The sequence below is a fragment of the Dermacentor andersoni genome, chromosome 5 (genome assembly GCF_023375885.2).
Source record: "Dermacentor andersoni chromosome 5, qqDerAnde1_hic_scaffold, whole genome shotgun sequence".
NCBI classification, from domain to species: domain Eukaryota; kingdom Metazoa; phylum Arthropoda; class Arachnida; order Ixodida; family Ixodidae; genus Dermacentor; species Dermacentor andersoni.
Window position 1 is genome coordinate 188805097 of NC_092818.1, and position 11752 is coordinate 188816848.

At 46.6% G+C, this 11752-nt stretch overlaps 1 protein-coding gene across 1 annotated transcript; it reads left to right on the forward strand.

Moving 5' to 3' along the window:
* The first annotated feature begins 1801 nt into the window (after nucleotides 1–1801).
* LOC126532451 (acetylcholinesterase-1-like) lies at nucleotides 1802–11226 on the forward strand. The gene is made up of 3 exons (XM_050180137.3): nucleotides 1802–2079; nucleotides 3940–5683; nucleotides 10668–11226. The coding sequence occupies exons 2-3, from the start codon at nucleotides 3966–3968 to the stop codon at nucleotides 10813–10815; spliced, it is 1866 nt and encodes a 621-aa protein (XP_050036094.2). The 5' UTR covers nucleotides 1802–2079; nucleotides 3940–3965; the 3' UTR covers nucleotides 10816–11226.
* Nucleotides 11227–11752: the final 526 nt, after the last annotated feature.

Genomic DNA, 11752 nt, shown 5'->3' on the forward strand with positions numbered 1-11752 from the left:
TCTTTCAATCCCCTTTCCCCTCTCCCCCAGTGCAGAGTAGCCTACCGGGTTCAGCCTGGTTAACCTGCCTGCCTTCTTTTATGACTCCCCCCTTCTCTCTCTCGCTCTTTTAAAAGCACCAACCTTGAAGAAGGAACACTGTAAGCCTGTAGTATTGCTCCATAGAGTTGGCTGAAATAGAGAAATATACATGTACAAATGAGAAATATCTACTGTAAAAAGGAGAATATTCTGATAGAAAAATGATCGCCTTTATGGCCTTATTAGTCCGACTGAATTTTCAGACTGAGTTAACGAAACGCATGTATGTTGTAACAAAAGGTAGCCATCCCGCTTATAGCTTTGTCCACACTGCTAATAGTTCGTGAAATGCAATTGAGTTCGTGCTGCTTTATATGGCACGCTTAATGTGCACGGCAGCGTCCCCACGCAGTATTGAACAAAAGGAACATCCATTGAAATCACGTAGAGTATTTCTGCATGCATACGGACGGACACACGAATAAATTGGTTCTTACGCCCAACTCAGAAAACGAATTGATGTGAGCACAGCGAGCGGTAAACGTTGGGCGTGCACCTCAAGAACTAACGGTACCTGTGGAGTAGCACGCTTCCTCATTTAATTTCGGCTGCTGCTGCTGTTATTGTTGTCCCCATCCCATCTTCGGCGCCTCCAAATTGCTCTTGTAGTTACCATATACAGTGAGAACCGAAGTACGTACTTGACAGATTTTCCCTCTAAGAAGAAGACGGTGTACAAACTAACTATGAAATTCTCCTTTCACCAATAATCGCAGCACTTTTACATGTTATTCGGCGACACATCGAAATATATATCGATTTTAGAAAAGGAAAAGGCATCGTCGATAGACACGCGTACACGTATTCCAGCGATGATGACCCCCAATTTGGTGTCCGCGTACAAGTAAAAACACGTAGACGTGAAATTAATTATGTATACTTACAAAAAATTAATATAACATCAGCCGCATATATCAACACGTAGTCTCCGCAAAGCACGCGGTGCCGCTGAGTGTCTGCGGTAATACTACCTCCATCATTTCAGTTCGTGTCAGGACAACAAGTGAAATATGAAATGACATATCAAGAAGTGCGAATTTCCATTACAGACGCAACTGAATGTGCGCGCGTGTGCTTTCTAATGGATTGGCATTAATGCAAGCCAGGTGTTTGACTTGGTGCGACGTGCAAACGCTCTGGGTTCTTGGATACAGAAGAGAATCTACCGTAACAGGCTAAATAAAGCGCAACGCCATGCGCCAGTGGTTTCCAGAGAGGGAGCAATAAAATGCACAACTGCAAAGCTGTAGTGTCTTATATGTCATTCGCTCTAGGACACCGCTGAGCTTTTGTTGCAGGGGCGCACTTCGTTCGCTAGGGATGACCTGTGTTAGCTTCTTAGTTTTTATCGTGATGATCCTTGGACAAGTACGCGAATGTGTACCCGCACACATAGGCGGGCGCACACACGCACACACGCACACACACAGTGCAAACAGCGAACACGAATACCAGCGAAGCGGTGCTTCGCATTTCCCCCACCGGGGGCCAGCAGCTGCTGTAGTTCAGGTGCTTCCAGTACGCTTGAGAGTACGCAGGGGAAGGTCGAAGGGGGTACATGCAGTGAACTGGGAAAAGGCTGGCCGGCCTTCCTCGGAGAGTCTCTAAGTCAAAGAAGGCGGTGGCTGCTCGCATTGCACGCTGCATGGACCAGGCGACGGAGTGTGTGGCGAGGGATCATTGCCCGGCTGAGCAGCCTCTTCACCTCCTCCCACCAGGAAGACTGCTGCTGGGCCAGCGGGCGAGCGCCGATGGACTCTAAATAGTGCGCGACCTAAATCGCCGACGCCCGGGCGAAAGTCAATTCGCCAGACGTCGGCGCGGCGCCCTCTGAGTCCGGTGACCACAGCGCGACAACATCGGCGGACGACAACATCGTCGTCGTCCCACCAAGAGGTCTGAGCAGCTGCACGCCGGGCACGCGGTTATCAAGCGCTGGTTGCCGCACGAGGAACGCGGTACTGTGGATGACGTGAGGACAAGTCGGCTCAATCGAAGGTGAGCGACCGCTGCGATGAGGCTCAAGTGTGGGTGCCGTCCTTCGCGTGTTCTGTGATTTGAACTGTTGCAGTACATTTTGAGCAGTGGAACTTATTAATGCGGATAGATGCTCATATGGACGAGTCGTAAACGCGGCTCACTGGGAATACGTATAACGTATTGCGACTACAGCACGCGTGACTTCACGGTCACGATTCGTACAAAGTTTTTCCTGTTGGCAAACACGTGCGTTTGAGCACATTGTGAATCTAGATAGCGCAAGGATAACTTGTAGACAGTTAGAGAACAAGAAAGTCCGTCAGTTTTAGCCAGCTTTCACTTTCAAAAGACTTTAGTCGCCGGTCTCAGGATATCCCTTCTGCTGGAGCAGAGTAGTTTATACCTGGAGATGATATTATCACATTGTAGGGACGGGGAAGAACGAGACCGTGCCGCAGCTACGAGTCACGAATCTAATCCCTTACTGGCCGCTATATAGAAGTGAAACACAGTACAGTCCAGGATAATCTCTCGAGCTCACTTACATTCTGTAACGTACAACAGCATTCGTGTCACGCGCTCAGCCTGATTAGACCAGAAAGAATTTGCTAGAGCATTAAATAATTTTTGGATACAGTGAGCACTCCTTCCGCCGATCGACTAATTAATATCAGTGACGATTCGGTGGAAAACAGTCTCCATAAAAAAATAAAACAATGTACGCGTGATAATATTCCATGCTTTCTTGTTTAAATCTTGGTTCTTGGTTCAGAGGCAACGTCCGCTTATGCTCTTCTCAAGCGCATGTACTTACTTAGTTCTGTTTATATTGATAGTAGTAGGTGCTCCTACAATATGAGAAAACTGGTGGGACTTAAACCTCAGCAGGCACTTCATTACTGGGTAGATTACGGCGTCTACTGAATACGTATATGGTGAATGTCATGTTAGTTAAACACGGATCGCTTTGTTTTTCCGCACCACGCAGTAACGCAGTTGCTGTTTCGCACAGGAAGGCAAGGTATAAACCGTATAATGTGGTATAAGCTACCGCACTTATCGTGCTATGCGGAATTACATGCACTGTTAGCGTATGCAGTGCTGTATTTTTTTATTATTGCCATAGGGCGAAACGATAGCGAAAGGAGAACGGCAGGAATACCGCACGTAGTGCTTTTTTTATTCTACACGTGAAACTCTATACCCGTGCATACTTTCCTTCTTCTGTGGCGGCAGTCACGAACGTCCTCCTTCACCCTGCAACCTTCGCGCCACACTGAACGTGGTCACGGCTTCTTTTTAGTTCTCTGTGATTTGTCAGAACATATAATTGGGTTTAACCTTTGTATTTTATTGTTAGTCAACCTTAACCACGTGCTAAAATTGATTTATGTGCTAAAGCTCGCCGGTTCAGTGCAGCGCCGTAAAAGCGCTACCATGCACACTTACTTTAAAACCGCCAACAAGCATAAGCTACCAAATTTTGGGTGTCCAGGGTTTTGTGTAGGATACAGATGAGCTATAGAACTTTTCAGTTCCTCAAGTGCTTTAAACAAGCCCAAGGTAAATGACTTGGTCAGCTTGCATAGCTGGACACCCTACATAGGCAATTAGAAAGCTTCTCATGCAATTAACAATTACCCCCAAAAAAGAGGCCCTTAACTTGCTCTCTGTATTGTAAGATCACCTAAAAAAATGTTTCCTTTACTTCGTGGTTTTGTTATTGACCCTGCCAGCTACTCGGCTATTCCGTGTTTCTTATAGTTGTGGAAAGCCGGATAAAGTGAACAAAGGCTCACTCCTCCCGCGATTCATCTCGTCATTACTGCGCTAGCCAGATGCCTAATGTCAATGTGCATTTGTATCTTTCTCTTTCAGAAGCTGTTCTAAATAAAGGAGGAATAATGTATTCAAGAGTCGTAGTTCTGCTCCTATACGGATATGCGCTTCGAACTGCTCACGGGAGATGCTACATATTCCAGCCAGGTGACCCCATACAGGACACCGACGAGAAAATCTACCTCCCGCAGCCATTCAACGTGACTAGTCCTCTTGAAGGCGGCGCGCCAACCACAGCCCAGCCGGCGTCCACGGGTAAGGATCAGCTGTCACTGGTCGTGCCGCCGGACCATATGCAGCCCGTTTCGACGACAACTTCACAACCTATCTCGACGGAGGAAAGTCCCATCGTTGAGACCAATTCCGGCCCAGTGCAGGGTCAAAGGGTGTACGCTGCCAACAAGAGTCTCTACCAGTTCGTTGGCATACCTTTCGCCGAACCACCTTTGGGTCCGCTCAGGTTTCGTAATCCCGTTCCTGTCAAGCCCTGGACCAGCGTTTACCAGGCAACGAAGAAGCCGTTTCCTTGTTTGCAAACGGACTTTTATATAAACAGCAACGTGACGATCGCGACCGCTAACTCGACTGAAGACTGCCTCTACTTGAACGTATGGACGCCTTCGCGGGAGTGCGTCCTAGGAAGGCCCAGCAGCTGTGTTCCAAAGACGGTAATAGTATATATTTATGGAGGAACGTTCAGCTTCGGAAGCAGCGGCTGGGACTGGTACGATGGTAAGGAATTCGTGGCACGCGGAGACGTTGTCATGGTCAGTATGAACTACCGCGTCGGTCCCATGGGCTTTTTCCACAGCGGCACGCTGCACTCCTCTGGAAACGCCGGTCTTCACGACCAGCTCTTGGCCATGAAGTGGGTCAAGCAGAACATTCGCAACTTTGGTGGCGATCCCGACGACGTGACGCTTGTGGGCCAGAGCGCGGGCGCCATCTCTATCGGCCTGCACCTCGTTTCACCGCTCAGCAAGGGCCTGTTCAAGAGGATCATCATGGAGAGCGGCAGCCCTTACTTCCGTATTGCAGACAACACGAGAGAAGGCCCACACAAGGTGGAGAAGCTGGCTCGAGCACTGTCCTGCGCGAGTAACGATATGACCATTGAGTCACACATGGCTGAAATGGTTGAATGCTTGCGCAAGATCGATGGCAAGGAACTTCTCATTATGTCGAACACGATATTTGGAGTGCACGCACTGACGTTTTTCCCTGTTTTCGGCGACGACATAATTCCAGACGATCCGTATTTGATGATGGAGCAGACGAAGTTCCACAAAGCAGATTTGCTTATCGGTAACAATCTTGACGAAGGCAGCTACTTCGTCTTCTATCTCTTCGGCAGATCTTTAGATCTCGAGCAGGCCCACAAGATAACCAAATACGAGGTGGACCTCTATGTTTCCTACAGTCTACAAATGCTTCTGCGAAAGAATGTCTCTCCCATCCGGCACTATTACCTCAGCCACATTGGTGAGCGCGAGAACATCAAAGCACTTCAGAAGGCTGCGGAGGCGGTAGGAGACTTCGCCATCATTTGCCCGACCAAGTATTTTGCTGAGAGCTTCGCATCTATGGGCAACAAGGTCCACTACTACTACTTCACGCACCGGCCGTCATTCAGCACGTGGCCTGGTTGGGTGGGGCCGACACACGGAGACGAGGTGTTCTTCGTGATGGGACTTCCCTTCAGCAGTCCTACGATTGCCACTGACCAGGAGAGGGAGTTGTCCAAGCTTATGATTGAAACTTGGACTACCTTTGCGAAAACTGGGTAAGCTGTCACTCCGTACCGATCATCTTCGACATTCAGAACATCTTGATCTGTACTTTGTAATGGACAGAGCAACAACGTAGTCGCGAGGAAAATAGTGTTCTGGTAGCGTTTACTGAAGCTGTAAAAGACCTGTGTGTGCAAGAAACGTCAAATGCAGTTACTTTTCCTCTGTTTCTTGCTTTCCTTGCGCACCTGACATATATAGCGACAGTGGCAGCGAAATTGAGATCTCAAAGTGTCGGGATGGATCCATTAAGAGTTAGAGCACTTAGACAGAATGTTGTCGATATTTTACCGCTGAAGAAATAACTAAGCCCTATAGAAGACGCTGTCAAAATCCATGACGTCACAGCGAGCTGGTGCGGGAACTTCAAGGAGGTGTCGCCATCCCCCGTCTCTTGTTGCGCTCTTTCTGGCACACCAGGCGTCTTATCGTGGCAAGAGTGGTGTTTCGGTATTCTAGAAGTGTAGTTTAGTGATAGAAACAAAATAAATAAATTTTCTCTTTACTGTCCCTTTAAGGAAAGCAATAGGAAAGCGAGCGCTGGGCTTCATCTCAGGCAAAACAGTGCCGTTTTCCGTAATGCGCACGTTGCTTCCGCACGCCGAAGCTCATTCTATTCTAAGCATTCCGGGTGAGCGTTGGCTGCCTTTTCTGGCTTGAAGCGAGGAAACGTTGCTGCTTTATTTAGTAACGGTAAAACATTTAGATTTCCCGCATTGTATCTATAAAGATCAGGCAAGAAACAAAGAAGCTTAGTCTGTAAGGCCCAGCGTACGTATTTGCATTCAAGAATGAAAACAAAAAGAACGTTTCTATTTGAAGGACGTAAGCCACAAATTGTGCCTCGCTTATGCACTCTGCGGTCGTTACAAGGGTATGCTTGGGCGCAGAAATTGCGAGCATTTCTCTGCAGGGCTAGACATCCCTTCCTCCTCCTCGCTTTTACACGAAACAATAACGAACGCTTAAGATTAATGCAAAGCCCATTGGCATAAGGTTGCGGTATTTCCCATCATAATTTTTCTGAGGGAAATTATATAAGAATGTGCTGCTGTACAATGGTGTCGACATGAATGCACAACAGCTAGGCCGAGCAGCACGAACAAAGGCATTGACGCCCGCACTCATGCACGCGCGCAGATTGCAGGAGTCTATGTGGTGTAAATTTTGAGGGCATATAATTCATGTCTAATTTCAATAGCTATGTATTGATGACGATGTGCGGCAAAATATTGTGCCTGATCCAAAAGTTTCGTACATGAGTTGTTTACACGCAGTGAGTTCGGTGCATATTGGAACGTGAAAATTTTATTATAGTGGAATTATATTTTGTACAAATTGGGACGGCAACAGCGCTTGTTCAAGAGCTGAATAATTACTGTCTCAATGCGCTCGTCTAAGACCACATATTACGTTGCCTGTGGACGGGAGCCTTTTCTTATGTACATATGTTTGTGCTACGAACGTTGACACTGTTGTATGCACGTGTTAAAGTACATTCTGGGGGTTTACATGTCAAAACTACTATGGGGGACGCCAGATTAATAGTGACCATCTGGGTTTCTTTAACTTGCGCCTAAATCTATTTTTTTTTTTCATTTCGCCTTCATCAAAATCCGGCCGCTGGGGCGGGTATCGAATCCAAGACTTCGAGTTGAGCAGCGCATCATAGCCACTAAGCTGCCGCGGCGGGTGTTCGTCGGTGTTTAGCATGTGCCGTCAAAGTCCGGTATGGCCGACCGCCATATTAGCTCAATTGAGGGATGGTTGAGTGATAGTAGCGCTTCATAACTATTTGTATGCTAAATGCGGCCAGGTGTTCCTGCATGGCAGAATGCGGAGCTTTAGATCCACACAATTATTTGTTCGGAAGTGAAAGTAACGCTTCATTATTTGCAAACTTCGGAGCAGCGGAAGCCGTCACTGATTTGCACGCCCTTAAGACTAGAACGCCGTACAAACTGACCTTGACCCACGCCTTCCATCGCAGTTTTCAAAACTAGGGTGGCACTTCGGCAAAAAAAGAGCCTATTGCATCCTCAAGGCCTTTGAAGATGTACGAAGGGAATATTTCGCAGGTTACGCCTGCTAAGGGTGTAAAATTTCATGGAAGATTGATTTAAGCAATGCAGTAATACCGACGACGGCCTTACAGAATTATTTCTGCCAATTGCTATTTTGAGATTACGCTGAACTAACAATTGTATGTTCTTCAAAGCACATGAACGCATGCCCAATAACTTTCACAAATTTCTACAGGTGATGAAGTATTTACGCGAAACCTACAGGCTCTTACCGTTCTGACAGGTGTCCTCCACAGTTTGCCTATAGACACCGATTGGTCAACTCCTACGGCGTGTCTAGAAGTGGGATAAAGTTATATAAATGCAGCTAATTGTCAGACGCGATAATGTAGTAGTAGTAGTAGTAGTAGTAGTAGTAGTAGTAGTAGTAGTAGTAGTGGTTAGTAGTAGTAGTTAGTAGTAGTAGTTAGTAGTTAGTAGTAGTAGTAGTAGTAGTAGTAGTAGTAGTAGTAGTAGTAGTAGTAGTAGTAGTAGTAGTAGTAGTAGCATCTTTCTTTCTTGAATACATATAGAAAAAGTAGGTACTAAGCGAAAGGCGCTCTATAGGCCTGACAAAGGCTTCTGCACCTGTAAATCACAACAGACACATATTTCTTAAACGAAACAGACGGTACACATCATAGAATTAAAAATAACAAAGTGATATTTAGGTGCGCGTCATTAATATTGTTGGCTGATAATAAATTGTTGATTGCTTATATTTACTGTTACGAGTTCATGCTCGGCTATAGAAGACAAATTTGGTGGAAAAGTGTTATTGCCTCTGATTTCATTTGTCTAGTGAGTATTTAATCGGGGAATAGATAACTTAATTACAGAAAAGGCAAAGAGGTCACAGTATCTGTATATTTATTCCGTGAATGTTAACGGCCTCTTTGTTACATTGCGTATTATTCTGCTTGAAGGGCGTAATTTTGAAGTTGCACCCGCGAGAAATTGATGTTTTCAAGGGCATAACTTTGTCAATTACACCTTAACTAAGGCTGTTCCTTCATGTAAAGCATGCGTTCTGAGGCTTGTAAGAGTGCGTCACAAGCACACGAAACAGTCTTACAAGCATAATTTTATTTACACTGTGCGCTTAGAAATATGGATAGCTTTTTTATAAGTGCTAAGCCAGGGTCTGTCTTCCATGAATTCTGCTCTATAGTGGGTTTTATTTCATGGTTCTGCCATGTTTGAACGGAAAATGGAAGTCGCTGTCTTTGCAATGTAAGTTTCTCGAAGCCCACACAACCCATACAAGTTTTTTAAAAACGAAACTAATCAGCTTAGGCAAAAACGACCATGCTAATTCCGGAATCTAAATCATTTACTCGAGAATTATAGCCCAGTAGGCTTACGGGCTACCGGGCCCAGCGGACCAGCGGAAACGCCACAGCGCATGTGTTGGGGCGGCCTGCGTGTTTAAACAGCGTGCCGCTCGCTCGCTCGCTGGTCTCGTCTCCCCAGTGGAATGCACGCAGTGGACCAGCGTTTTTGCGAAACAAACATGGCGACCATCAGCACGAACAGCGGCATGTCGTCGGCGCCGTCTTCAAACGCGGCGCTAGCTCGTCTGCAGGCGAAAAAGCCTCGGAAGTGTTTCATCACTGAAGAGGGCCGGCGTGTCCTGCGAGAGGCTTCAGCAACGAGGCCGTATGGCGACGATTTGAAGTGGATGACCGCGATCGAGAACCTGAAGCGAGCGTATTGATCTTTTCACAATAAGTGGAAAGAACCTTGTTCGATAGGCGGCGCAGCGAAGCGCTTCGCTTTACTCCGCTCTTTCATTCGTGCGGCGCAGCGATGCCGTCTCCGCTCGCCCGCTGGCCCGTAAACCAGCTGATCTACAACTCTCTAATATCGCCTCTTTCACGTATCTAAAATTTCTGAAAGGCTATATACGACGTGCAATGTCGCTTCTTTCCTTTGTATTTGACTGTTCGAGATATATACCATGCGTGCGTTATGTCGGATGTTCAGAATGCAGAGTGTTGCAAGTTTCCCTGGTGTGGTGGGAGTGTCATGTTCTCTGACAGGACCCCAGTCCGGCCATACGCGTGCGTAGCAAGAAGGGAGAGGTACTCGCCGTGGTTGCTCAGTGGCTATGGTGTTGGGCAGCTGAGCACGAGGTCGCGGGATCGAATCCCGGCCACGGCGGCCGCATTTCGATGGGGGCGAAATGCGAGAACACCCGTGTACTTAGATTTAGGTGCACGTTGAAGAGCCCCAGGTGGTCGAACCTTCCGGAGTCCTCCACTACGGCATGCCTCATAATCAGAAAGTGGTTTTGGCACGTAAAACCCCATAATTTAGTTAAGGGAGATGTCACTGGAAGACGGCCCATGGCGACAATCTGGCCGGACATTGTAATCGGCAAGCTGGCCTTTAGAAGAACTGAAAACCGGGCGAGTTGGTACCGATTCATAAGGTGAATTGCGCAATAAATGCACAGTGCCCAAAAGGCAAGGCACGGAACGACACGAATACAAAGGACACGAGCGCTCATGCCGTCCCTTCTCGTCCGTGCGCTTATTGCGCAGCGCAGAGTATGAAGGATGAACAACTGCGAAGGCAAGATCAGCATGCTCATGATTATCAACAAAATCGGAAAATGTCATTTATAAATATCAGCCGGCATCCAGAGCTTGGCTGGAGTCACCAATGTCATTGAAATTTCAGAAATAGGCTCAACGAAGGACCTTGTTTCATCATCGTCCCTCATCCAGCCGTTATGTCCCCTTTCCCCCTCCCCCTGTGCTGAGTAGCAGGCTATAGCACGCTAGCTCAAGCCTACCACTCTGCATTTCTTCAAATGAAATTGCTCTCTCTCTCCACACTGTGAAGCTTGCCTGTGTACCGTACTGACATTTTTCCCGCCCCCTAATTCCGCTTCTTCGCTCTTATGCAGGAAAGTACCTGATGTTGCCAGCAAGCCGTGGCCAGAATTCACCGCAAAGAACCAAGTCTATATGGAACTCAATCCCAAGAGATATACTTACGGGCGAGGGCCTAACGAGAAGAGCTGCAATTTCTGGAAAAGTTACCTGAAACCCTGAGACAGAGGGTTCATTGTTGTTTACTGCTACACGCGCGAAAGTAATGGACTGGCTCTGCCCCGTCTCGGGCAGCGTTTTATCGTTTCAGTGCTTCGGTTGTCGTCGAAGAAAACTTACAGCTCGACATCAAATATGTATAGATCTTAAGAAACCAGTTAGGAGAGCCACCGTCGACCTGATTTTCTTTCCTACGCCTTTGTACATAGTCGCATACGTATTCAAAACATGCTCATGGTGGTACATCCTTCTTGTCTCGTGCTGATAGCGAAGATTTGACTACTTTCACCTTTGTAGCTGAGATCCTACTATGTACGGATCTAAAGCAAAAAAAAAAAAAAAAAAAAAAAAATCTTGACATGCTTCTTTGTCTCCTATTTTTATCTTCGAATAACATTGCTAATGTTGCAGTCACGACGTGTTTTTTCTGGTTTACTGACACTATTGCGTGTGATCCACCGGCATGTGCAGTTTAAACAAACAGTACACACAAAAAATATTGCAATAGATGGAAGCATCGCCACTTTGAGCACAGCTTCTACATATGCATTAAGTTTAATTTTAGCTGCACAAACCTAAGTGAACTAAAGTGCCCAGCGAGAAGCAGAAAGCGTGTGGGAAAGACAGGGAGGTTAGCCATTTGTAAATACCGCATGGATATCTTGTTTCGGTACTAAGTTTGTGCAGCGCAAAATAGACGGGACGTAAGGAAGACAAAACAATGTAGACAGGCAATGTCTACTTCGTCTTTGTTCCATCATGTCTAGCTTATTTTGCACTGGACAAACTTAGTACTGAAAAGAATGTATGAAATAGCCCACGAGCGAATTCTTTTGCCTACCTTGTGCTGGGCAAAGTGGTAAATGGAATAAAAGATGATACAAGGAGAGAAGAAATAAAAATAGACATGTGGGTAATGAAGCCAACACTGTGCGAAAGT